This window comes from Pristiophorus japonicus, chromosome 15, assembly GCF_044704955.1.
Source record: "Pristiophorus japonicus isolate sPriJap1 chromosome 15, sPriJap1.hap1, whole genome shotgun sequence".
Lineage (NCBI taxonomy): Eukaryota > Metazoa > Chordata > Chondrichthyes > Pristiophoridae > Pristiophorus > Pristiophorus japonicus.
In genome coordinates this window covers 55,596,456-55,623,709 of record NC_091991.1, presented here as the reverse complement: position 1 = coordinate 55,623,709, position 27,254 = coordinate 55,596,456, and the positions used below count along the sequence as shown (strand labels likewise).

The following is a 27,254-nucleotide window of genomic DNA, read 5'->3' as shown; positions in this document are numbered from 1 at the left end:
AATCGTGATGGCTCTGTTCAAGTCCAACGTCCCCACCGCCAGTAGTTTATGCAAGATCACCTCGTGGTTGATGCTGATTACGAAGAAGTCTTGCAGCATGTCTGCCAACACGGCCCCGAATTTGCACGGTCCCGCTAGACGTCTCGGGTTGGCAACGAATTCGCCGCATTCTGGCCCTCTGAACAAACGTGTGTGTAAAATCTGTATCTCGAGATGATGCCGTCGTCTGGCTTAAGGTGGTCCTGTACCAGTGTACACAATTCTTCATACATCTTCTCTGTTGGACTCACAGGAGGAGTAGATTCTTTATCAGACCATACATTTTTGGACTGCAAACCGTGAGGAACACTGCCCGGCACCGATCTGCATCGCCGACCTCCTCCATTTTGTTGGCCACGAAGAACTGGCTCAAACTGCTCACAAAGTCTGCCCAATCTTCTCCTTCCACAAATCACTCCCAACAATTCACTTGTGCTCATTTTTGCATGCAAAGGTTCTTGTTGCCTCGTCGCCAAATGTTGTGTATGCAATAACTATCAGACTGACTACTGTTTAGCTCCAAGAGGTATGACCTTGGCTCTGCTTTATTAAGGCCCAAAGTGACTAATATACAAAATGGCTGGCCTTTTATACTTGGGCTGCACACACGTGCGTGCAGCCCAATGGCCTCCAACAGTGGCGCCATCTAGTGGCTAGTGATCCCAAAAGTACATACATGACAACTTCTGTGAAAGGGAGAGCCCAGATCAAGACCACTTTTTAGAAACAAACCATTGTTGATTTTAATAAAAGAAATTGCTGGAAACACTCTGGGGGCCAGTCAACATCTGTGGAGAGAACAGATAAGTTAATGTTTAAGTGCAGACCGTTTATTGAAAATGCTTTGTTTTTGTTTCAGATTTCCAGCATCTTATAGTTTCTTTGTTTTTTGTTTATACCTCTTTTTTTGTTTATACCTCTGACTTTAACTTCCTCTGACTGTCTTCTGCATTATTTTACTGCTTTTTGTTGAAAATGTAAGTATGGGTGACTAATCAGATCACTGGCGAGTACTAGATAATGAGCTTAACATGGTGAGTAGCTGAATTAGCATCTTCAGGGAACTGACTGGAAGGATTATCTGAGCCCAACTATTTGAAGGACTGAATTAACATTAGTGGGGCAAAAGCAAAATACAGCGGATGCTGAATCGGAAATAACAACAGAAAATGCTGGAAATCTCAGTGGGTCAGGCAGCATCTGTAAAGAGAAAAACAGAGTTAACGTTTCAGGTCATTGACCTGAAACGTTAACTCTTGGTTTTTCTCTTCACAGATGCTGCTTGACCCGCTGAGCTTTCCTGCGTTTTCTGTTTTTATATCACCATCATCATAGGCAGTCCCTCTAAATCGAGAAAGACTTGCTTCCACAACTAAAGTGAGTTCTTTGGTGGTTGAACAGTCCAACACGAGAGCCACAGATCCTGTCACACGTGGGACCAGTGGGGAACTGGTTAGGAGAAGATACAAAGCCACACACTGTGAGGTAGCTGGATTAACCAGTAGTACATAGTATCATTAATTTAGAGTTTCTTCAACAAATTTGTTGCGTCACTGCAGCAGCTATCCTGATTTTTATTTCCATTGAGAAATAAAACTGTTTGAATTACTTTTATTTTTGATCATTTGTAACACATTTTAAAAGATGTTGAAAGAAAATTTATCTAGTGTAAGGCTTCAATTTTCCTCAATCTCTTATTGCTTCTTGAATTGCTGATTCCAAGCATATAGAGAACTGTTTTTTAAAAGAAAGTAAATGTCATCATGTCTGGCTTACGGAGACATGGCAGTTTCATTAGATGATGTGTTTACTCTTTGATTTTCATTTTGATCGGATTTGCCTTACCAAGTAATAAAAAACACAGATAATACACAGAATATAAAGGGTAATATGTGGCAGTATGCTACACAAGCAGGTAATGAGATCTTGCTCAATCTCTTTAGGGGGGTATAATTGACAGTAATAAAATGTGCCTTTCCACTGTAGTGAAGTTGGCAATTATGTTGCTGGTAGCCTATATTATTATTAAATTTCCTTTGCCTTAAGCAACAAAACAAAAATATATCAGCAGTGAATGACATTGAGAGCGATTGGAATATATATATTTTTAAAGCTGTTTTTGTGCTAAGAGGTTAATCGTCCACAAGGAATGAGTGCAACATGCTATCAAACCCAATTGTGCGGTACCTTGCCATATTAATGTCTAGGGCAAGGGTTCTCAGCTGGGGGTCTGCGGACCCTTAGAAGATTTCACGGGGTCTGTCAGTTGCTTTGTCTCATCAATATACAAGGGGAGCCTATTAGGCTCTCCTGTATATTGAGATGAGTGGCATAGTTTCTGTGATACAAAGACTGTGCATGCATATTTAGGTTCTTGCTGTTGGACACCATTTGTTCGATTTGACAAGTCTCTTTGTGTGGGCCAAGGCAGCGCAATCCTTCCTTTTAACTCTGTTGTAATGAAGCCACTTTGGCCTATACTCTGTGCTAGTGGCGATGTTAATTACAGAGGGAGATCTGCTGACTTGGGGGAAGAAAACTGCAAATGGTAGCAATTAATAAAACGGAAGTAATACACGACAGGGCAGTCGACATTTGGAATGCAACAAGATTGACTAATGTTGCAACCTGGATCCTTCCATTTAGGTATCGGGAAATAAACAAGTTCCTTCTATAATAAAAACAGAGAATGCTGGAAATCTCAGCGGACCAGGCAGCATCCGTGGAGAGAAAAACAGAGTTAACGTTTCAGGTCAACGACCCTTCGCAGAACTGCCGAATGTTTGAAAAGAACACATTCTAGGCATAGTTATGACCAGCTGCCATTATAGACAAAAAGAAAAAAAAGAAGAAGAAAAACATTTAAATGGATGGGGTGGGGTGGGGGTGGGGGTGGGGGGAAAAGGAAGGGAGCCAAAGGTGGCTAGAGGTTATGCTCTGAAATTGTTGAACTCGATGTTGAGTCCAGAAGGCTGTAAAGAGCCTAAACGAAAGATGAGGTGCTGTTCCTCGAGCTTGCGTTGAGCTTCATTGGAACAGTGGAGGAGTCTGAAGACGGAGATATCAGAGTGGGAGTGGAATGGAGAATTAAAGTGACGGGCGACTGGAAGCTCGGTCACACTTACGGACTGAACGGAGGTGTTCAGCAAAGCGGTCACCCAATCTACGTTTGGTCTCCCCAATGTAGAGACCACCACATCGTGAGCAGCGAATACAGTATACTAAGTTGAAAGAAGTACAAGTAAATCACTGTTTCACCCGGAAGGAGTATTGGGGGCCCTGGATAGTGGGGAGGGAGGAGCTAAAAGGTAGGTGTTGCATCTTTTGCGCTTGCACGGGAAGGTGCCATGGAAAGGGCAGGAGGTGCTGGGGATGACTGCGGAATGGACCAGGATGTCGCGGAGGGAGCGGTTCCTTTGGAGGGGAGAGGGGAGGGGAAGATGGTGGTGGTGGGATCCCGCTGGGGATGGCGGAGGATCTGTTGAACGTGGAGGCTGGTGGGGTGCAAGGTGAGGACAAGGGAAACCCTGTCGTGGTTCTGAGAGGGAGGGGAAGGGGTGAGAGCAGAGGTGCGGGAAATAGAACAGACATGGTCGAGGGCCATGTTAACCACGGCGGAGGGAAATTCTCGGTTGAAGAAAAAGGAAGACATGTCCGAGGCATTAGTGTGAAAGATGGCATCGTCAGAGCAGATGCGACGGAGACGGAGAAACTGGGAGAATGGAATGGAGTCCTTACAGGATGCGGGGTGGGAGGAAGTGTAGTCCAAGTAACTGAGAGTCAGTGGGCTTATAGTGGATACTGGTCAAAAGCCCATCACCAGAAATGGAGACAGAGAAGTCAGGGAAGGGAAAGGAAGGGAAGGGAAGAGTCAGAGATGGGCCATGTGAAGGTGAGGGAAGGGTGGAAATTGGATGTAAAGTCAGACTGGAACAAAGAATGTTCCACATATCCCACAAAAAGGCAGGCATAGCTAGGACCCATGCGGATTCCAATAACAACACCTTTAATTTGGAGAAAGTGAGTGGAGTTAAAGGAGAAGTTGTTCAATGTGAGAACAACTTCAGCCAGGCGGAGGAGGATGGTGGTGGATGGGGACTGGTTGGGCCTCTGCTCAAGGAAGAAGCGGAGTGCCCTCAGGCCATCCTGGTGGGGGATGGAAGTGTAGAGGGATTATACGTCCATGATGAAACAGAGACGGTTGAGGCCAGGAAACTTAGTGATGGAGAGCGTCGGAGGGGTTGCGGATGTAGGTGGGAAGAGAGTGGACAAGGGGAGAAAAAATAGAATCGAGATAGGAAGAAATAAGTTCTGTGGGGCAAGAACAAGCTGAAACGATGGGTCTACCGAGGCAATACTGTTTGGATCTTGGGAAGGAGGTAGAAGCGGGCTGTGCGTGGTTGGGGAATGTTGGGGTAAAAAGAAGGCTTCTCTTCTTCAAGGTGGATTCCCTGAAATAAGGAAACGACACTTGCCCTTATAACGACCACGGAATCAAACAGACGGATTCATTTTTACGATCTTTATTCAAGCATATGCTGGGGAAGCATCTTAGTCTTAGTCACCTAAGAAAGGATCTTCGCCGAGTAATGATTCTACACACAGTTATACATTTTCCGAGGCGTGCGACCCTCGTGCCCTCTACGACCACCAGTTGGCCTACAGCTTATCAGCGGAGCTACATTGATTCATTGACCCTCATCAGAAGAGCTGCTGAATGGTTTGTTCCACAGCATCTTCGTCTTATCTGCTCAGCTCATGAGGTGCTTACCTCAGTCTATTGGAATTTTGTTGTTCTGCAGTTTTAACTTTGTTCTGCAGTTTTAAGCTTGTTCTGCAGTTTTTAAAGATAAGCACACAAGCACAATCTGATTCTTTCCAAACCCTTATTTCTGCAAATAGACTTTTACCCCCTTACAATTCCCCCTTATGGCCCTTGGTTATATACCCAAGCCAGGCCATTTCACAGTTAATTCCTCATGGGTGAGCCCCAGGTTTGTCCCTTCATTTGGGTTGCGCTACTTCCTAGACTGCAGGACCCACCTGTTGGCTTTTCCATCAAGGTTATACAAGATAAGTCCTTTCAGCCGGACTGTCTATATTCCCTTTATCCAATGTTTTGGCTATTGCTCGTGCTATGGCATGCCTCTTATGTCGGTTAAATTTCTGACAGGCCAACAATAGCAAGATTACCAATACTTCGCCTTGCACAACAACCAGTATGTGTGATATTATCCGTATCCATACTTGCACAGTGAGTCCAGTATTCCAGAACTTCGTATACCAAGACTGACTAGCCAACATCTCAGTGTTCTGTTGCAGCTTGTCTATTTCTTCCATCAGAACTACATACTTCCGCCTTTGCCTCCGAATATCCTGCTCTAGTCGAGTTTGTTCTTCATTTAGTCCGGGTATCGGTTTTCCTTGCAGCCTTTTGGCCTACTCATACCCTTCTCGGATAGTGTCTATCATTGTCCCATTGATGGTTTCTTCTTCCAGTTCAGGGTATGTAATATACCCATTTACGTGTTTCGTCAAGCGGGGTGAAGCAGGGGTGAAGCAGAAGTCGGTATCCATGATGGTACAGGAGGTAACCCTTCCCCTATTCGTACCCGTCGTGTTAGTTGCCGTGGTGCTCACACACCATTCTCTATTTCCTCATTGAACAGCAGCAGTTTCGTAATCCCGCGCCAGTGGTGTGATACTCAATGTGCACCCGTCAGTTCGGCCATATCCACAGTCATCCTTGGTCATTTGTAGTGGATCTCAACATAAAACAACTTGGTTATCATCTATGTTAAGACCCTTCGTACTGTTCTTTTTAGTCACATATCTGGATAGGTCATGGTAATGCACACGAATTTGATTTCTTATTTCCCTTATATTGTCTGTTTGATAATAGGGAATCTCCCTTTGTTACATTCCACTGAGTAACCATGCTCCGTACCCTGCGCAAACTATTTCCGTCTGTATTCTCCTGCTCACGTTTCTTCCCGCTTTGTTTATCAAATTTATGGTTCTGGCATGGTCCCGCAACGTGTGGGCCACTTGTAACAACTCCCTCTCCGCACCACTACCCATTTGTGCCTGTAACCTTTCATTATCCTCATCCCTATCCAACAATCCCTATAAGGTTCGGGTTAGGGCGTCAATCCGATCATCTATCGTGTGCAGGTCTATAGTGTTTACCATCGCAACCCCCGCCACGTATCCCGCGCCTACCATTTCTAATATCCCTCTTTTCCCCCGGTCCCCTTTTTTTTTAATCTCTTTTCACGTTAAATTTCATGGTGTTTGATTCAGGGCCTTCAAGTGCTCGCAGGGTCAGGTTTTTATACAGGCTTATGGTCTCCGGTCTACAGAAGCTGGGGATGGTTATGTCCGTTAAGTTTAGGAACACTGTAATTACTCACTGACGTACCCCAAAGTGTATCTTATTCTTGGTTTGCATTATTACCAATCCCCCTTTTGCTCCAGCGTTCATAGTTGGACATGTTGGTGTCGCTGGGGGTGTGGTGGTCGGGGCCCTGGTAGTGCTCACTGTTGCTAGAGTGGTTGATGGGACAGTGGTGGTGGGTTTATCTCGGGGACTAACCCTCCAACACCATTCATAGGCATCTGCACACTGGGAGGGCTGGCACATTTTCCACTCACCCTCCCCTTGCTGGGGTTTTCTGGACAATTGAGTGAAAATTGGCATGCACCTTATCTACACCTGTCTTTCATGGGTGCAGGCTCCTTGTCCCCGCTTAGTACAAAATACACCACGGTCTTATTCACCCCAAACATTATTCCCTTATTACTGGTCCATCCCCATTGTCAATCCGACCCCTCGCTATGTTGTCTTATGCCCGTTAGTCCGACACTGCAATTTAAGTCCACTGTTGCTCCGCCATTCACCGCCAGCGTTCCTGGTTCTTTATCACAACTAATGTCACCCGAGTCCCTGTAATATAGGCCTTGCTGCCCCTCAGCCATTTGTTCTCGGTATGAGGAGAAGTTACCCCATATTGTTCCCATGAGTACCAGAATCCTATAAAATATAATATTTCCCGGTCGTCATCGGTTAGTTAGAGACTATGTCTTTTCAACTGGGTCCAGTGTTTCTATTTGCCAATACCCCCTATAACTACGCATGCGCACGTGTCACTTACCATTATTACCTGATGAGGGCTGGTCCATTTTGGTGGGAACCCAGGTTTCTCTGGGTTTATCTTCACCATTACCTGACTCCCTACTTGAGGTATTTGGACCTTCTGTTCCTTAGTTTTTGTTCTCTAAGTCTTTGATTATTTGTTGATCTTGAGCCCGTGCTTTTAGGTCCTGCAACTGCTTGCAGAGTTCCATCACAAACCGCCGTATCCTGTCTTTATATGGCCCTACGTCTTCGTTTCCTGTAACCAAGACTTCTGACAGTCTCATAGCTCTTCCTGTCATCAGTTCGAAGGGCGTCAGTCCTGTAGTCCGACTAGGGGTTGCCCTTAATTTCATCAGTACTCAGGGTAACATGTCTACCCACCCCCTTCCTGTCTCCTCGATTGCCTTGGCTAGTGCTGTCTTTAAGGTCCTATTCATTCGTTCCACTAATCCGGATGACTCCAGGTGGTATGCAATATGGAATTTCTGTCTGATCCCTAGTAAAGCGCAGGCCTGTTTCATCACCTTCGCTGTAAAGTGTGTACCTTGATCTGAGTCCCACTGTAGTGGCATTCCCCATCAGGGTATTATTTCCTCCACTAAGATTCTGGCCACTGTTTTGGCTGAGCAATTCCTCGTGGCGAAAGCTTCTACCCACTTCATAAATTGATCTATTAAAACTAAGCAGTTATAACTTAGGGTAAAATTTAGATAGATTTTACTGGACCGCTACCCTTTGTGGCTGGGTGGCGGTCCAGCAAAATCTATCTAAGTTTTCCCAGGGTCCCTTTGGTTGGGGTTGATGTCCCATCCTGACCTTTTATTTTCCCCCTGGGTTATACTTCATGCATGTCACGCACTGTCTATAATGGTTTTCTACATCTCTACCCATTCCCATCCATCACCAACATCGGGACATCAAATTTATCATATTGGTTCTACCTGTATGGACATACCTGTGGTATATGCTCAATAGGCTCTCCTGGATGCACTCTGGGGCTATCACAAAGAGGGGGCTGCCTTTGTCATTAAAGGACTTATGGCAATGAGGTCGAGTGGGTAAAATTGCTCAGGGCCCAGTTTATTTCACCATTTCTCTCATGCGCCATCCGCTTCGGGCATTACTGGTGTTAATTAAAATCGCTGGATTTCATCACCATGTTGGGATTTGATAACTAAGTAAATGGGAAGTTCTGTTTTTAAAATGGAGGACGTGGACTTGGAATTTTAGTTCAGTCTGACCGAGTGTGCACAAAACGAGCCTGTAGTGAACACTTCACTTGTTGCTCCTGGTTCATTTCCTGTTAAGAAAAGGTTGATGAGGTGGAGCAGACCTTGGGGAGCAAATGGCCACATAATGTAAATTTAGGATAAAAACAGAAAATGCTGGTAATACTCAGCAGGTCAGGCAACATCAGTGGCAAGAGAAACAGAGTTAATGTTTCAGGTCGATGACACAATCATGCACAATCCAATTTTACAAAGTAGGCCTCAAACAGGTGTTAGGCTCCCTATTTGCATGTGCAAATGGCCTAATGCCTGTTTCAGGGATGTGCCCTTGATGCATATAGAGACTATGGCGCACATCCTTGTATATTGGACTTGTAAAATGGACGCAGCGCGATCTGGTTTCTTGATCATTGTATCCTTCTGTAGTTCACAGAGTAGTAGTATTCTTTATCACAATCAACATTCAAATTGCTGAACAGTCTGGCTGTTAATTATACAACTATGACACAACTGTCAATTTAGTACCTAAGTTTAATCAATTTTGAGCTGAATTTGCTCTGTCTACTGCTGAATATCAAGATCTAACAGGAAAAAACAATGTAATATGGTTCTGACAAAAGGTCAGCACCCTGAAACGCTAACTCAGTTTCTCTCTCCATAGAAACTGCCTGACCTGCTGAGTATTTCCAGCATTTTCTGTTTTTGTTTAATATATATGTGGCTTTCCCTTTACATCTTGCTAGTACTCTGGAGAAATTCTGCTCAAATATATAATGGTTGCTTGGAATTAAGTTACAGTTTTTCGCTAAATATATATTGTAATGAAGGCTGTAATTTAACTCCAGTTTGAGCAACATTTGACAGTAGCTCAAGCTATGCTCTGATGGTGAACAAGATCTGCTGGACACTTCCATTAACTTATTGCCTTGTTAATTGAATACAGCCATACATTGTTTCCGTCTATTTCCACCTCCGTAACATAGCCCGTCTCCGCTCCTGCCTCAACTCATCTGCTGCTGAAACCCTCATCCATGCCTTTGTTACCTCCAGTCTTGACTACTCCAACACAGTCCTGGCTGGCCTCCCACATTCTACCCTACGTAAACTTGAGGTCATCCAAAACTCGACAGCCCGTGCCCTAACTCGCACCAAGTCCCATTCATCCATCACCCCTGTGCTCGCTGATCTACATTGACCCCCGATTAAGTAACGTCTTGATTTCAAAATTCTCATCCTTGTTTACAAATCCCTCCATGGCCTCACCCCTTCCTATCTCTCTAATCTCCTTCAGTCTCTCAATCCCCCCCCCACCCGAGATATCTGCGCTCCTCAAATTCTGCCCTCTTGAGCATCCCTGATTTATAATTGCCCAACCATCGGTGGTCGTGCCACCAGCTGCTTGGGCCCTAAGCCCTGGAACTCCCTCCTTAAACCTACCTCTCCTCCTTTTAAAACGCTCCTTAAAACCTACCTTTTTGACCAAGCTTTTGGTCATCTGCTGTAATTTCTTTTTATGTGGTTCGGTGTCAAATTTATTTATTTTTTGTCGTAAAACACTCCTGTGAAGCACCTTGGGATGTTTTACTACGTTAAAAGTGCTATATAAATACAAGTTGTTGTTGTTGTTAAAAGAATGTGAATAGTTCCCAGCTAGCTGTACCTTGTCGTCATTTTTTGAACTTCTGAAAGAAACCCACAACAGGTGATGAGAGGATGTAAAACTGACCTTTTTGAACTCCTGTGACAATTGCGGATTTGCTTAAAATCTCTTTAAATAACTACGCACCTTACTGAAGTATGAAAAAATGACCGACTCCAATCACAAAAAGTCATGAAACTTCTATTAATTACATAAAAGTCAAGTTTCTGACCGTTTTGTTCAAACCATTTTAAGCTACCAATGTATTTTGTTGAAGTAGAGTTAAGAATCGTGCTTATAAAACATTGCTCCATTCTTACTTGGGTTGCATTGTGTTTAGGTCAACTAGAGCAACCTTCTCCACTGCCTCTCGTCTGTGGTCCATCTCCCAATGCAGGCCACACTGCAGAAAGTACTGCTTTTCCAGTTGTACGAGAGCAGCATCACTCAAAATGCCCCATATTGACAGTAATTCAAGATGCTACTGTATCTGGGTATATTCTGCCTGAATGGGAAGAGAAAGACTATGAAGCAAGTTTCTTAGACTTAACAGGGACCTCACGCCATTTCTTCCTGTCCCCTTTTCTTCCACATCTAGGCATGTATGCATGTAAAGATGGTCGGAATAGCCCCTGTCTGGTGTATGTCAGCTTCAACCACAAAATCTATGTGTACTGGAGGGTGGAGCTGGAGAGGATGGAATCCACTAATATCTTGAAAGTGTTGGAGACAGATGAATTCCGATATCTACTGCAAGGGACATCTGTGGGTGAGTGTTACTGTGGTAGCCTTTGGCTTCTGTAGGAAGGACTGTATTGCTTTGTTGATGTGCAACACCATATTAAAACAGTGCAAAAAAAGTTGCTGCAGAATCAGCCAAATGTCTGAATTTTCCTTTTGATTTCTCTTGCACTTAACCTATTTAATTTATTTTAGTTTCTATCCTTTAATGAAGCTCTACAGTATGCATCATTCTCTAGCCAATGGCAACGTCCAGTATCTTTCGGAAGTGTGTGTGTGAGAGGGAGAGAAAGTGTGGCACATCTTGCTATACTGTTTTTTTTAAGAAATTCCTACCTTGTAGATTCCTGCACACTAGGTTGCTCCAAATATGCTACAAGAACAAACCCAGGACACTAAAGGCAGACAGACATTAATGAGAATCCTTGCTTAATTATTTTTATTTTGTCTGCGTTTTATCTACCCCAAAATACTTCTTTGCTTGTTCCCTTAAAATGTTTTCTCTGTCTCCCTCCTCTTAGTTTTTCTATTTCTTTTCTCCTCCCTTCTATTTGTCTCCTTCCACCTTTCTATCTCTTTCCATTCCTCTTGCTCTCCCTTCTTTCTATATTTCTTCCCCTGTCCTCTCCTTTCTTGTTTGAAAGTCACATCACACTAATATCAGATGTGGTGCCAATATTTAATTATTACTGTTATTAATTATGCATGTGTCAACACAGCAATTTAAATTTATACAGCATCTTCACAGAAAACATCATAAAGCGCATGCTGCTCATTCTCACAATGTCAAGTTTGAATCTCTACAATCAGATTTCCATCCCTGCCGGGGCACTGAAATGACGTTAATCAAAGTCACAAATGACATCATCTGGGCATGGTGCACTGTCCCTCCTTGCCCTTCTTGACCACAAAGCCTTTGACACGGTCGATCACACCATCTTCCTTCATTATCCAGCTCAGTAAGACTACCATTGCTTGGTCCAACTCTTCACGATCCAATCTGTTACGTATGCAATAAAGGTTCAAACTGAGTTCTGTTTAATTAAGCAAGGTACAACCTTGCTTCTGCTTTATTTAGGCACAAAGTGGCTGGCCTTTTATACCAGAGCAGCACCATGTGCGTGCTGCTCAGTGGCCTCCAACAATGACACCATCTGGTGGCTACAAACAGCATGTACATACATGACATTACCCTCTTCTGACATCTTATCACAGTCTTTCACAGGTTGAGACGATCCGGTGCTTTACGCTCCCGGGTTGACCGTCTCAGTTCGATTCTGGCCTTGGGTGAATGTGCGGAGTCTATTGTGGCTGGTGGCTGGATGGCTGACTTGTTGGGGTGGCAGTGGCCATGTCAGGAATTGCAAGTCCATTTTTATTGAACAAGTCCGTGATTCACTGATGACCCTCGAGTCCACTGAAGGCTGCTGGTAGGTTGGTTGGTCGGTCGTCGACGGTTTCTTCGTCCGACTACTCTGGCTCGTCTGCATGCCTCAGCTTTGTTTGATCCATGTGTTTCCTGCAAGTTTGCCCATTCTTGAGCTTAATAACAAATACTCTGTTGCCCTCCTTGGCCATGATCATATTAGCGATCCATTTGGGACCCTGACCATAATTCAACATACATACAGGTTATTAACAGAAATCTCACGTGACACAGATGCACGATCGTGGTACCCTTGTTGACTCTGCCTTCTGTATTCAACATGATTACTTAAATCCGGGTGTACAAGAGATAACTTGGTCTTAAGACCTCTTTTCATCATGAGTTCAGAAGGCGAGACCCCTGTGAGTGTGTGGAGTCTTGTCCTGTAACTCAGCAGTATGCAAGACGAGCGGGTCTGCAGTGACCCTTAGGTTACTCTCCTCATGCTTTGCTTGATAATTTGTAATGCACGTTCTGCTTGCCCATTGGAAGCAGGCTTGAACGGTGCTGGCTTTACATGTTTTATGCCGTTAAGTTTTACAAACTCCTGAAACTCCTGACTGGTGAAGCACAACCCATTATGTCAGGCAGACCATGTGTCGTGAACATGACATTGAGATTCTCTATGGTTGCCGTGGACGTACTGGATGACATGATTATGCATACTATCCACTTCGAATAAGCATCCACCACCATTAAAAATATCTTGCCCACGAAGGGACCTGCAAAATCTACATGGATCCTGGACCAAGGTTTGGATGGCCATGACCATAGACTCAGCGGCGACTCCGCTAGTGCTTTGCTGAGCTGTATGCAGGTGATGCATCTCAGAATCAATTCCTGGCCACCATACGTGGGACCTGGCAATGGCCTTCATCATCACTATACCAGGATGTGTGCTGTGTAACTCACGCACAAACCTCTCTCTCTCCCTTTCTTGGGCATTACAACTCGATTGCCCCACAATATGCAATCTGCTTGAATTGACAGTTCGTCCTTGCGACGAATATACGGTTTGGCCTCCTCGCACATTTGCTTAGGTATGGCAGACCAATCCCCTTTGAGGATGCAACCCTTTACCACCGATAATATCATGTCCTGCCCATGACAGAAACATAGAAAATAGGTGCAGGGGTAGGCCATTCGGCCCTTGGAGCCTGCACCACTATTCAATAAGATCATGGCGGATCATTCACCTCAGTACCCCTTTCCCGCATTCTCTCCATACCCCTTGATCTCTTTAGCCGTAAGAGCCATATCTAACTCCCTCATGAATATATCCAGTGAACTGGCATCAACAACGCTCTGCGGCAGAGGATTCCACAGTTAACAACTGTCTGAGTGAAGAAGTTTCTCCTCATCTCAGTCTTAAATGGCTTACCCCTTATCCTTAGATTATGTCCCCTGGTTCTGCACTTCCCCAACATCAGGAACATTCTTCTTGCATCTAACCTATCCATTCCCATCAGAATTTGATATGTTTCTATGAGATCCCCTCTCATCCTTCTAAACTCCAGTGAATAAAGGCCCAGTCGATCCAATCTCTCCTCATATGTCAGTCCTGCCATCCCGGGAATCAGTCTGGTGAACCTTCGCTGCACTCCCTCAATAGCAAAAATGTCCTTCCTCAGATTAGGAGACCAAAACTGAACACAATATTCCAGGTGAAGCCTCACTAAGGCCCTGTACAATTGCAGTAAGACCTCCCTGCTCCTATGCTCAAATTCCCTAGCTATGAAGGCCAAGATACCATTTGCCACCTTCACCGCCTGCTGTACCTGCATGCCAACCTTCAATGACTGATGTACCATGATACCCAGGTCTCGTTGCACCTCCCCTTTTCCTAATCTGCCGCCATTCAGATAATATTCTGCCTTCGTGTTTTTGCCACCAAAGTAGCTAACATGGCACCATGATTAAAGCATCCATGATTAACATTAAATCTGCCGGTTGTGGCGTTTCCACCTCCGGTATGGGCAACGGCAACCGGCTCAAAGCATCGGCACAATTCTCTGTGGCGAATGACATAATCATAGGCAGATAATGTCAGCGGCCACCTTTTGGATGCGGCATGAAGCGTTGGTATTGATACCTTTACTCTCAGAAAACAACAAAATGAGCGGCTTGTGATCAGTCTCCAATTCAAATCTCAGACTGAACAGATATTGATGCATCTTTTTAACACCATACACACACGCTAAAGCTTCTTTTTCTTCCATAATGTAGGCTCTTTCTACTTTAGACAAACTTTTGGATGCACGCGCGATAGGTTGAAATTTCCCTGACTCACTGGGTTGTTGTAACACGCAACCAATTCCATATGACAATGCGTCACAGGCCAAAACTAAACGTTTACATGGGTCATAATGTACCAGCAGCTTGTTCGAGCAAAACAGATTGGTGGCTTTCTCGAAAGCTCTGTCTTGCAATGCGCCCCACACCCAGTTGTTGCCTTTTCTCAGTAGCATGTGCAGTGGTTCAAGTAAGGTGCTCAATTTAGGTCGGAAGTTACCAAAGTAGTTGAGTAGACCCAGGAACGAACTCAGCTCCGTCACGTCTGCGGCTTGGATGCATTCTTGATGGCTTTGGTTTTCACGTCAGTAGGTCTGATGCCATCAGCGGCGATTTTCCTCCCGAGGAATTCGACCTCCGGTGCCACGAAGACGCACTTCGAGCATTTGAGTCTGAGTCCCACTCTGTCCAAACGCAGTAGAACCTCTTCCAGGTTGTTCAGATGTTCCTTGGTGATCAGGTGATCAGGATGTCATCTTGGAACACGACGGTTCTGGGAACGGACTTCAGTGGACTTTCCATATTCCTCTAGAATATTGCTGCAGCCGAGCGAATTCCAAATGGGCACCTGTGGTAAATTAATAGTCCTTTGTGCGTGTTAATGCACGTAAGTCTTGCGACGTCTCAACCAACTCCTGCATCATATAGGCCGACGTCAAGTCCAGTTTTGTGAACGACTTCCCTCTGGTTAGCATCGCAAACAAATCAGCCTTCGGTAACTGATATTGATCTTGTTTCGAAACCCTGTTGATCATAGCCTTGTAGCCTCCACAGATTCTGACTGTGCCACCACTTTTCAGCACAGGAACAATGGGGCTGGCCCATTCATTAAATTCGACCGCTCATGTGATCCCTTCACGCTGGAGTCTGTCCAATTCAATTTTGATCTTCTCCCTCATCATATATGGCACTGTCCGAGCTTTATGGTGGACGGGTCTTGCATCCGAGTCCTCGTGGATCTGCACCTTGGCTCCCGTGAAGTTGCCAATACCTGGTTCGAACAGCGAGGGGAGCTTGCTCAATACTTGGGCACATGTACCTTCCTCCGATGACGACGCCTTTGTGTCGTTCCAGTCGCATCTGATTTTCTCCAACCAGCTCCTGCCGAGCAGCGTTGGACCATTGTATGGAACAATCCAGAGCGGTAACTCGTGAACCGCACCGTTATACGACACATTAATTTGTGCACTGCCAATCACCTTTATCAGTTCTTTGGTGTACTTGCACAGCTTGGTGTTAACATGGCTCAGCCTGGGCCTCACAGTCTTAGTATCCCACAGCTTAGTAAATGCCCTCTCGTTCATGATCGATTGACTCGCCATTGTGTCCAGTTCCATCGATACCGATATCCCGTTAAACTTCACATTAATCAAAATTGGTTTACTCTTGGTTATGAAAGAGTACAGTCTATACACTTCCTCCTCTGGCATCTCTGATTGCGTATCCGGATCCACGCTACTCTGACTTTCATCCTCCACGTGGTGTGTCGCAGCTCGCTTGCTCATCTGCGGATACTAGCGCTGGAGATGCCCCATTCTCAGACAGCCTTTGCAACTATATTGCTTAGATCGGCGCTGCTGGTGCCGATGATTTCCCCCACAACGCCAACACTGAGAAGTCTGATATATTCCCGCTGGCGGACTTTGGGCAGCCACAGGTTTCGCGAACGCAGCCGGATAGGTCGTACCGCTCTGCCGAACACCGAATCAATTGCTTTTACAGTACTTGCCGAGGTTCGGTTCTTCACCGATACTTGCTTTAAACTCCTGTCCATCGTCATACATGATTGAGCAATCTGGATGGCCTTTTTAAATCCACCTCCTCCACTGCCAGAGGTTTGCGCAGGATCACCTCGTGGTTGATACCGATAACAAAGTAGTCCCGGAGCATGTCTGCCAACACCATCCCGAACTTTCACGGTCCCGCTAGACGTCTCGGGTCGGCAACGAATTCCGCCGTGTTCTGGCCCTCCGATTGAACGTGTGTATAAAACCTGTATCTCGAGATGATGATGCCGTCGTCTGGCTTGAGGTGCTCCCGTACCAATGTACACAACTCCTCATACATTTTCTCTGTTGGATCACTAGGCATGAGTAGATTCTTTATCAAAACCGTAGATCTTTGAACCACACACAATGAGGAACACGGCCCGGCGCCGATCTGTATTGTCGACCCCCTTCATTTTGTTGGCCACAAAGTACTGGTTCAAATGACTCACGCAGTTTGACCAATCTTCTCTCCACAAATCACTCTCAAAATCCAATCGTGTTCATTTTGCAATCAAAGGTTCCTTGTATTCTCATCGCCAAATGTTACGTATGCAATAAAGGTTCAAACTGAGTGCTGTTTAACTAAGCAAGGTACAACCTTGCTTCTGCTTTATTTAGGTCCAAATGCCTGACTCACAAAATGGCTGGCTTTTTATACCAGAGCAGCACCATGTGCGTGCTGCTCAGTGGCCTCCAACAATGACCCCATCTGGTGGCTACAAACAGCATGTACATACATGACACAATCATAGCCAGCAATGACTTCTCTTTCCACCTGCGTAATGCTGCCTCTGGAGGTCTCTAAGGATCTATCCTTAACCCCTTCTTCATTTACTTACAGGCCCTTGGCAACATCATCCGAAGACATGGGGTCAGATTTGACATGTACGCTGACGACACCCACCTCTACCTTATCACCATCTCCCTTGACCCCTTCACTGCCTCTGTTATCAGACTCCAGTCCTTGATAAGCTGCAATTTCATCCAGTTAAACACTGTCTTCAGCCCTTGCCACACACTCTGTACTCTCACCACCGATCTCATCCCGCTCCCCGGCCATTCTCAGGTTGAACCAGATTCTCTGCAACTTCAGCATTCTATTCCACCCCCAGCTAAGCCTCAAGCCCCATATCCTCTCCATCACAAAGACCACTGACTTCCACTTAACATTACCCACCTTTGCCCCAGCGTCAGCTCATTTGCTACTGAAATCCTTGTTTGTGCCTTGTGTCAGCAGACTCAACTATTCCAATGCTCTTCTGCCCAGCTTCCTATCCTGCAACCTCCATAAACTTCAGCTCGTCCAAATCTATGGTGCTGTATCCTATCCCACACCAATTCCTGATCACCATCACCCCTGTGCTTGCTGTGACCTACCAATGGTCTGCCAATGCCTTAAATTTTAAAATCCTCGACCTCGTGTTTAAATTGTTTCATGGACTTTCTCCTCTCTATCTCTAATAGTCGCCAGCATTACAACCCTCCTAGAAATCGTCTTTCGCATCCCCCCACTCTCTTGCGTTTCAGACGACCCTCGTTGGTGAGCCCTTGTCCCTATGTTCTTGAGAATGTTTTCACTTGCTTTGATTTCTAGGGAACAATGTTGTAGTGCACTTAGGATAATTAGCAGATAACCCTTTTATATATTACTTCTATACTGTTTCCTCCTTGTCATCCAGAGGCAGCTGAATAATACTAACACAAGACTTTATTATAGACCTTAATTGCCAAAAATGATTAAAGCAGTAAATAAATAACTAAACAATATCAGAAACATCCATGATTACAGTAATTACTAAACTTTACCAGTTCCTTATATAGTAGAAAATATGATTTGCAACACCACTGCTAAAACTAGCTAATTTATATCCTTACCTCCCCAACTGCAGAACTTGTGTCTCATATTTTCTTCAGAGGTCCTTTTCAGGCAGTCATTCTTCGAAGACTCTGGAACAAATTCATTTGAATTGAAAAGCACAGTCTAATAAATAACCCCCAAAATAGTAACCAGAGCCAAATAGTTACTTAAATAACTATCTGTTTAATTCAAAAAGCTGCCACTCTGAACAATGGGCTGGAATTTGCTGAAAAAATAAAGGCGCACACACACCGTTAATGTGAAAATCAGCCAGCAACGTGTGGCGAGGAAGAGATACCCCATGAATTGCGAATCGCCACAAGTTGCTGAACGATTTGTGCTACTTCACCGCTAACTTCGCGAAAAAGATATCTCGCACTTAACCTCTCCATAAGTTTCATGACATTGGCGCATTTGCACAGTAATTGCCCATTAAAGTTGCCACAAAAAGTTAAGACTAGTAATTAATAGTGCAAGTACACGTTTAATGATGTGATCATTGTTAATGACTGTCAATCAACCTCCCTGGCCCAAAAAGTGAACAATTAAAGCTGTGGAGTTGTATTCCTGAAGTAGTGAATTGTTGAAAATTTTAAAAATGTAAAATTTGTAATTTTTTTAAATTACTTTTCCTTACTATCTTTATTCACTTTCTTAATCCAGTCTTTCTATCCCTCCCTTTATTTCTCTTTCTGTACCTGATTTGATATTGAATTCACCCACTCTAATTCACCCTCATTCTCAGTCCTTCCTCTCTTTTTATTCCTCAATCTATAAATATCTTTGGTTAAAAATATGCCCTGATGGTCCCGTCACTCTCCAAGGTCCTAGATGCCCCGATGACCTGTTATCAGCTCACACTTCCAGCAATTTACAGGGTAAAAAATGTTTGAGCTGAAGGATACAGGAGAAAGACTAACTAATCGAGATGCCCTGCTCCAGAAAATTTGGGGCCATTATGTTTGCAAAACAAAAATACTGTGGAGGGAAAAACAAGAGTTTCAAAATATGACAAAGCATTCACACGCAATATCAGTGAGTTGGGCCCCTTTAACCAAGTACTTCCACCTTGATGAATAATTATTGGCAAACTACACATTTTAAGCAAAGGTGCACATTTTCGAAGGCAGATGCCCCCGATTTTAGGGTGGTCAATGTCATCCTGCCCTAACCTGTCATTTGCATGTGACCACCCAAAAATTAAACTAAATTTCTACAGGGACCGTTCTCTAGCAAAACCCCAGCATTCATTGGTGCCCATCAGAAATTCCTGGCCACGTAGAGGTGAAAATCTGGACTTGCGCCTTATCCCAGCCAAGAATTCTTTATCATTTTGATGTTGGTTAATTATCTGTATCCAAGGATTAAATAATGTAAACGTTTTAAGTTGGAACTTGTCGGAGTGATTGGGCAGACAGGATTGTTTTCCTTGGAACAGAGGAGGCGGAGGGATGACCTCATTGAGGTGTATAAAATTATGAGGGGCCTAGATATAGTGGATAGAAAGGGCCTAGTTCCCTTGGCAGAGGGTATTATGTTCCTAACACAGATGAGACTGCACACAGGGAAGTTAAAGTAATAGTGACCTCAGTCTTTAATAAGACACTCCAGAGTGAGGAACAAGCCTTGGGGGCCGGCTTATATACAGTGCTCCCAAGGGATGCTGGGATCTCTTGGGACTTCAGGGGATGCGCTCCCTGATGGCGAAACAGGGAGTGCATGCTTTACAGATACACAACATCACTCTTTCCCCCGCCCCAAAGTCAAAGTGAAAACTATTTACAAGGTGAGGCAGTCGGGAGCCTTTCTGTCCCTGGTGGACCGCCTCGGTACAAATGTCTGTTCTGGTGTGTTGGCTGTGCCCTCGTTGGGCTGGCGTGTTGTTGGCCCTGCAGGGCTGCTGGGTGAGCCTGGCCTTGCTGGGCTGTTGGGCGTGATGAGTTCGATTTCCTGGTCCGGCGTGGTGTCGTTGATCCTTTGGGTGTGTGTTGTGGGCTCGAAAAAAGGTGGTGTCTGCTGTGGGTTGTTCAGGGCAGTCTGTGAACCGCAGCCTCGTTTGGCCCAGGTGCTTTCTGCAAATTTGTCCATTGTCTAGTTTGACTACAAACACCCGACTTCCTTCTTTAGCTATCACCGTGCCCGCAATCCACTTGGGACCATGTCCATAGTTTAGCACATACACAGGGTCATTCAGATCAATTTCCCGTGACACAGTGGCGCGACCATCGTTTACATTTTGTTGCTGCATGCTCTCTACCTGATCATGCAGGTTGGGGTGAACCAGCGAGAGTCTGGTTTTAAGTGTCCTTTTCATGAGTAGCTCAGCTGGGGGCACCCCATGAGCGAGTGGGATCTCGTGCGGTAGCTGAGCAGTACTCAGGACAGGCGGGTTTGGAGTGAGCCTTCTGTGATTCATTTAAGACTCTGTTTGATTGTTTGTACTGCCCGCTCTGCCTGCCCATTGGAGGCTGGTTTAAACGGGGCCGAGGTGACATGTTTGATCCCATTGCGGGTCATGAATTCTTTAAATTCGGCACTGGTAAAACATGGCCCGTTATCACTGACCAGTATGTCAGGCAGACCGTGGGTGGCAAACGTGGCCCTCAGGCTTTCAATGGTGGCGGTGCTTCCCGACATTATTTCACATTCAGTCCATTTTGAAAAAGCATCCACCACCACCAGGAACATTTTACCGAGAAACGGGCCCGCATAGTCGACATGGATCCTCGATCATGGTCTGGAGGGCCAGGACCACAAACTTAGTGGTGCCTCTCTGGGCGCGTTGCTCAACTGAGCACACGCTGCATTGCCGTACACAGGACTCTAAGTCAGAGTCGATACCGGGCCACCACACGTGGTATCTGGCTATCGCTTTCATCATTACTATACGCAGGTGTGTGCAGTGGAGATCCGAGATGAACGTCTCCCTGCCCTTTTTAGGTAGCTCTACGTGATTACCCCACCACAGGCAGTCTGCCTGAATGGACAGCTCGTCCTTTCGCCGCTGGAACGGCTTGATTAGCTCTTGCATTTCAATGAGGATGCTGGCCCAGCTCCCATGCAGTACACAGTTTTTTACTAAGGACAGCAGAGGATCTTGGCTGGTCCAAGTCCTAATCTGGCGGGCCGTGACTGGTGATTTATCATTTTCAAACACTTCCATGACCATCAAGTCTGCAGGCTGCGCCATTTCCACCCCAGTGGTAGGCAATGGTAGCCGACTGAGAGCATCCGCACAGTTCTCGGTGCCTGGCCTGTGGCAGATGGTATCGTTATACGATGATAGCGCGAGTGCCCAACTTTGTATGTGGGCTGAGGCATTAGTATTTATCCTCTTGTTTTCAGCGAACAGGGATATGAGGGGCTTGTAATCGGTTTCCAGCTCAAATTTAAGGCCAAACAGGTACTGATGCATTTTCTTTACCCCGAACACACACGCTAATGCCTCTTTCTCAATCATGCTGTAGGCTCTCTCGGCCTTAGGCGACAGGTTGCAACTTCCCCGCAACGTTAGCTTGTTGTAATACACACCCGACTCCGTACGATGATGCATCACATGCTAGCACAAGTCTTTTACACGGGTTATACAATACAAGCAGCTTGTTGGAGCATAAAATGTTTCTGGCTTTCTCAAAAGCAATTACTTGTTTTTTTCCTCCACACTCAGTTCTCACCTTTGCGCAATAACACACGTAGGGGCTCTAAAAGGGTGCTTAATCCCGGTAGGAAGTTATCAAAATAGTTGAGTCCCAGGAACGACCGCAGCTCCGTGACTTTCTGTTGCCTGGGCGCGTTCCTGATAGCCTCTGTCTTGGCGTCTGTGGGCCAAATGCCGGCCGCCGCGATCTTTCTCCCCAAATACTCCACTTCTGTTGCCATGAAGACGCATTTCGACCTCTTCAGCCGCAGCCCTACGCGATCCAATCGCTGGAGGACCTCCTCCAGGTTTTGTAAGTATTCGACGGTGTCCGGACCCGTGGCCAATATGTCGTCCTGAAAAACCACCGTGCGTAGTACCGACTTGAGTAGGCTCTCCATGTTTCTCTGGAAGATCGCTGCAGCCGACTGAATTCCAAATGGGCATCTATTGTAGATGAACAGTCCCTTGTGCATGTTGATGCAGGTGAGGCCCTTCGAAGACTCCTCCAGTTTCTGCATCATGTAGGCCAAAGTCAAATCGAGCTTGGTGAACGTCTTAGGTAGCGGGTATTGGTCCTGTAGCGAGAAACGATTAATAGTTACTTTATAATCGCCGCAAATCCTGACCGTGCCATCACTTTTGAGTACTGGAACAATCGGGCTGGCCCACTCGCTGAATTCCACTGGGGAGATGATGCCCTCGCGTTGCAGCCTGTCCAGCTCGATTTCCACTCTCTCCCTCATCATGTGAGGTACCGCTTGCGCCTTGTGGTAAATGGGTCGTGCCTCTGGGACTAAGTGGATCCACACATTTGCCCCGGAAAAGTTTCCAATGCCGGGCTCAAAAAGGGAAGGAAATTTGTTAAGAACCTGGGTACATGAGGCCTCATCGACATGTGATAGCGCTCGGATGTCATCCCAGTTTCAGCTCCTTCCAAGTAGTGTGGAGCCATCGCCCGGGACAATCCAGAGTGGCAATTCGTGCACCGTGCCCTCGTAGGTGACCTTGACCGTGGCGCTGCCCAGGACAGTGATAAGCTCTTTGGTGTACGTTCTCAGTTTCGTGTGGATGGGGCTCAGGGCTGGTCTGAGTGCCTTGTTGCACCACAGTCTCTCAAACATCTTTTTACTCATGATGGATTGGCTAGCGCCAGAGTCCAGTTCCATGGCTACGGGTAAGCCATTCAATTTTAAGTTTAGCATTATAGGTGGACATTACGTCGAAAATGTGTGCACCCCGTGTACTTCAGCATCTGCCTCCTCTCTCTGAGGCTCGAAATTGCTTTGGTCCACCATGGACCAATCTTCTTATGCCATGTGGTGGTTAGCAGGTTTTGCAGCTCGTTGGAGGTGCCCCATTGTTCCACAGCTCTTGCAAACATACCCTTTGAAGAGGCATGAATAGGCTGAATGGAAGCCTCCACAACGCCAACAAGGGTGAATTGCCTTGCATTCATCCTTTGTTGTGGACTCTGAGTCACCTGAGGCCTGCTGGCAGTTGCAGACTCGTGGTTTCTGCTCTGTACATTTCTGCTCGCAAACACAGTTCCAGTTAATTTATGAACATTGCTAACACTTGTGTGCTGAGGGATTTGTTTGGTGTTATCACTGGTGGACATAAATGCCTGTGCTATTGCAATGGCCTCACTGAAGGTCGGTGTCTCTACAGTCAAAGTTTTCGTAGGATGGTCTCGTGGCCAATGCCCAGTACAAAAAAGTCTCTGAGCATTTGCTCCAGGTAGCCATCAAACTCACATTGTCCTGCAAGTCGCCTTAGCTCGGCAACATAGCTCGCCACTTCCTGACCTTCAGATCACTAACACGTGTAGAACGTGTAGCCATCAGCACGCTCTCCCTCGGGTTAAGATGCTCCCGAACCAGTGTACACAGCTCCTCATATGACTTATCTGTGGGTTTCACCGGAGCCAGAAGATTCTTCATGAGGCTGTAGGTCGGTGCCCCGAAGACAGTGAGGAGGACCGCTCTCCTTTTTGTAGCGCTTCCTTCTCCGTCCAGCTCGTTGGCTACAAAGTACTGGTCTAGCCGTTCGACATAGGCTTCCCAGTCCTCACCCTCCGAGAACATCTCCAGGATGCCCACAGTTTGCTGCATCTTTGCGTTGGATTCGTATTCTCGCCGCCAGTTATCGTGTTCCTAACACAGATGAAACTGCACACAGGGAGGTTAAAGTAACAGTGACCTCAGTCTTTAATAAGACACACTAGAGTGAGGAACAGGCCTCAGGGGCCGGCTTATATACAGTGATCCCAAGGGATTCTGTGATCCCTTGGGACTTCAGGGGATGCGCTCCCTGGTGGCGGAACATGGGAGTGCATGCTTTCCAGATACACCAGAGGGGACAACAACCAGGGGGCATATATGTAAAGTAATTAGTGGAAGGGTTAGAGGGGATTTGAGGGTTGTGGGTGTCTGGAACTCACTGCCTGAAAGGGTGGTAGAGGCAGAAATCCTCCCCACATTAAAACGGCTGGATAGAATCCTGTTGGCCTCCTTCCGTGCTGTAAACCTCCATGATTCTATGCTAGAGCTGAAGAGGCCCAGCAAAGGTAGGTTTGAAATTATTGATTAGCCATAATCCGACAATTTGCATCGGGACACCCCTTAGGCAGTGCCTCAAATGAGGCCAGTGCCTCAAAATCACTGCTGCCTCTTCTCTGTGGGTATGGGCAGATGAGGCTCTGCCGGGCGGGTGCTTAAAAGTCAAAATTGACCCCAGTAGCTTTTTTCAGATACAAATAACATCTTTATAACAGTGGCAAAAAGCTTTCATAAGAATTTTACAAGGGCAGCTGTGTCTTTTAAAAGAGAGAGTTCAGAATAGAAACGGTGGCACAGGGTCATAAAGAGGGCATGTAGTTCTTTCAGGCAGTCTCTGGAGGTTTTATTAATTTTGTAGAATTGCAATAACGTGATTGATTGCAAATTTATCTAAAAATATTGACTTTGGGAACAAAATTGTGTCTGACATTTACCTCTTGTAAGTGAGAACGCAGCTGTACCAATGGGTTGTTTCTCTTGAGAGTCTTTTAAATTATATTGTTATAGTACACAGGACTTCAATTTTCCCCAATGTCGTTTTTTGGCGTACTGCAAGAGTTACGCTGATTTTTTTGGCCCCGACTTCAAAACTAGCAAGTTTCCCCGTTCTATTTTTTTAAATTGGCACCGCGCAGCCTGTCCTTTAGCTTCGGGGGTGGAGCCTAATGTCTGCGCCGAAAAACAAAGGATGTTTTTGACGTGATTGCTATGGACGCTCGTACCCAGTACAGCTCCCGGTCTGCATTCGGCCATTTTTAAAGAGCCAGTTGTGTGTGAGAACTTTAATTCTCATTGGAAAAATCAGACCTGCAATACAAGATGCAATGCAGCTCAAGGACCAAGAATTTCTTATCGGATGATGTGGAGGCACTGGTTACTGTAATTAAGGCCAGATGGCACAAGCTGGACACTAGCAGAGGTCACATAAAAGTTTCACCAAAAGAAATAAAGAAACACTGGAGCAAACTTGCAGAAGATTACTGTGCAATGGTGACCACCCCGAGGTCTGGAGGCCAGTGCAAAAAGAAGTGGCAGGACCTTGGTCAAGTAGTTAGTGTAAGTAATATTTTCATTTATTCAATGGAATTGCAATTGTAAATGTGACCATCTGTATATGCCCCACCCAGCAGAAAAACACCCTCTCTAAAAAGTTATATTTTCACCTTTGCAGAGGAAGGTGGCACGTAACAAAAGGGAAAGAACTCGAACAGAAGGAGGCCCGGCAAATCTGCACCACTGACACACCTGGAAGATGGTCGCTGCTTTGATGGGTCCTGCCTGGAGAAAAGCAACCACCACTGCACAAGCTGGGCCCACACTCGAGAGAAAGGGTAAGTCCTGCAAATTCTAGAGTCTGATTTTGCTAAATGTTAAGTACCTCGCGGGCTAGCTATGCTTCGGGTCCTGGGGATGTCTCCATCAGCTACGCTTGTACTGTGCAATGTGCTATCATTCATCATGGTCCTTCAGATCAGCCTACTGTCTGTACTGTGAGAGCCTACTCATGCCACCCTGCCCCCTCCTCTGCTGCTAACCATTTGTCTGTTCTGTTATATTTTGCAGAACTTGAGGTCAACCCTTATGAGGCTGAAGCCAATGCAGAAGATGATTCAGACACTGATGAGCCTGAAGAGGAAAACATCTTCCAATCCCACTTTCCAGACCAAGAGCATGGGGGGGAGGGGGAGGTGATGGATGAAGCCCCCACTGTTGTACTCCCTCTGGAGGAGGCGCAGGTGCTGCCCATTGTGGTGCCAGACCGTTTCCTGAGTGATACAAGTGTTGCTGGGACATTCCATGGTTTCACACTATCAGACACTGGGGATTCCAGTGGGCTGCAACGAGGCACACCCAGCGTCCCACTGTCTGAGGCTGCGGGTCCCAGTGGGATGCAGCGAGCCACACCCAGGGTGAGGAGGGGAAGGAGAGCTCAACAGTGCTCTCTTGAGGTGCAGGATCTAACAGATGTGGTTCAGATTATGGCAATGAGTGCAGAGAGCATTGACATTACGCGATCACTCTTGGACACCATCAGTGGGGTGGGTGATAAGATATCAGGACTGTCGCGAAAAGTAACATCACTCTCGAGAAATGGGAACACTGTCCGGGAACGTGAATGAGGGAATGTCGCAGGCAGCTGATACAATGTCGGTGCACATGAGGGAGGTAATGTCGCAAGTAGCTGACGTGTTGTCAGTGAACATGAGGGAGGGAGTGTTGCAGGTAGTTGAAACACTGTTGATGAATATGAGGGAGGGAATATCACAGGTAGCTGATGCGCTGTCAGTGAACATGAGGGAGGAATGTTGGATGTAGTTGAGACACTGTCCGGGCACATGAGGGAGGGAATGTCGGAGTTAGCAATAAGGGAACACGCCGAGACCCCGCGCCCACTGACAGAATCAACTCCCACTCCAATCCCCAGACCAGCCTCTGAAGAGGATCAGCCGGGCCTTCCACATTGCTACCTGCCCCCTCCCCCCTCCAATCAAGAAGTGTGCATTACCCGAGATATTCGAAAGAATAAGCTTGATGCCGACCCGAGAAATACTGCGCCACCACCTGCGGGTAGGGATGGAGTCAATAAGACCAAGTGCAGTGGGCAGTCTTCGAATAAGGTGGAGGAGAGATGGGTACAGCCTTTCTTTGCTGTTGTTATTATTGTTGTTACTGTTGTAACTGTTCTCAAATTAAAAGTTTGTAAGTGATCTTAATTTTTTAAGTGATCTTAGAGTTTAGTTTGTAAGTGATCTTAACTGAAAACTTTAAAGTCTGATACAAGAATATTTTTTATTAAAGTTAAATACAGACAAGTGTTAAACTTTTGAAAAATATATATTTTAAATTATAACTGAATCATTTCCATTATTAACAACTTTTTGAAGTAAAGAAGAATTATTTCCATTATTTGTTCCATTAACACAA

The 27,254-nt window shown here is 45.8% G+C and overlaps 1 protein-coding gene across 6 annotated transcripts in view; it reads left to right on the top strand.

Annotated features, from left to right (window-relative positions):
* Positions 1-27,254, top strand: part of itfg2 (integrin alpha FG-GAP repeat containing 2) — a 355,330-nt gene that overhangs the window by 163,090 nt on the left and 164,986 nt on the right. For all 6 annotated transcript variants that reach the window (XM_070900459.1, XM_070900460.1, XM_070900462.1 and 3 more), the window contains one exon: positions 10,644-10,814. In XM_070900459.1, coding sequence (XP_070756560.1) covers positions 10,644-10,814 — 171 coding nt within the window. The remainder of the gene's footprint in view (positions 1-10,643; positions 10,815-27,254) is intronic.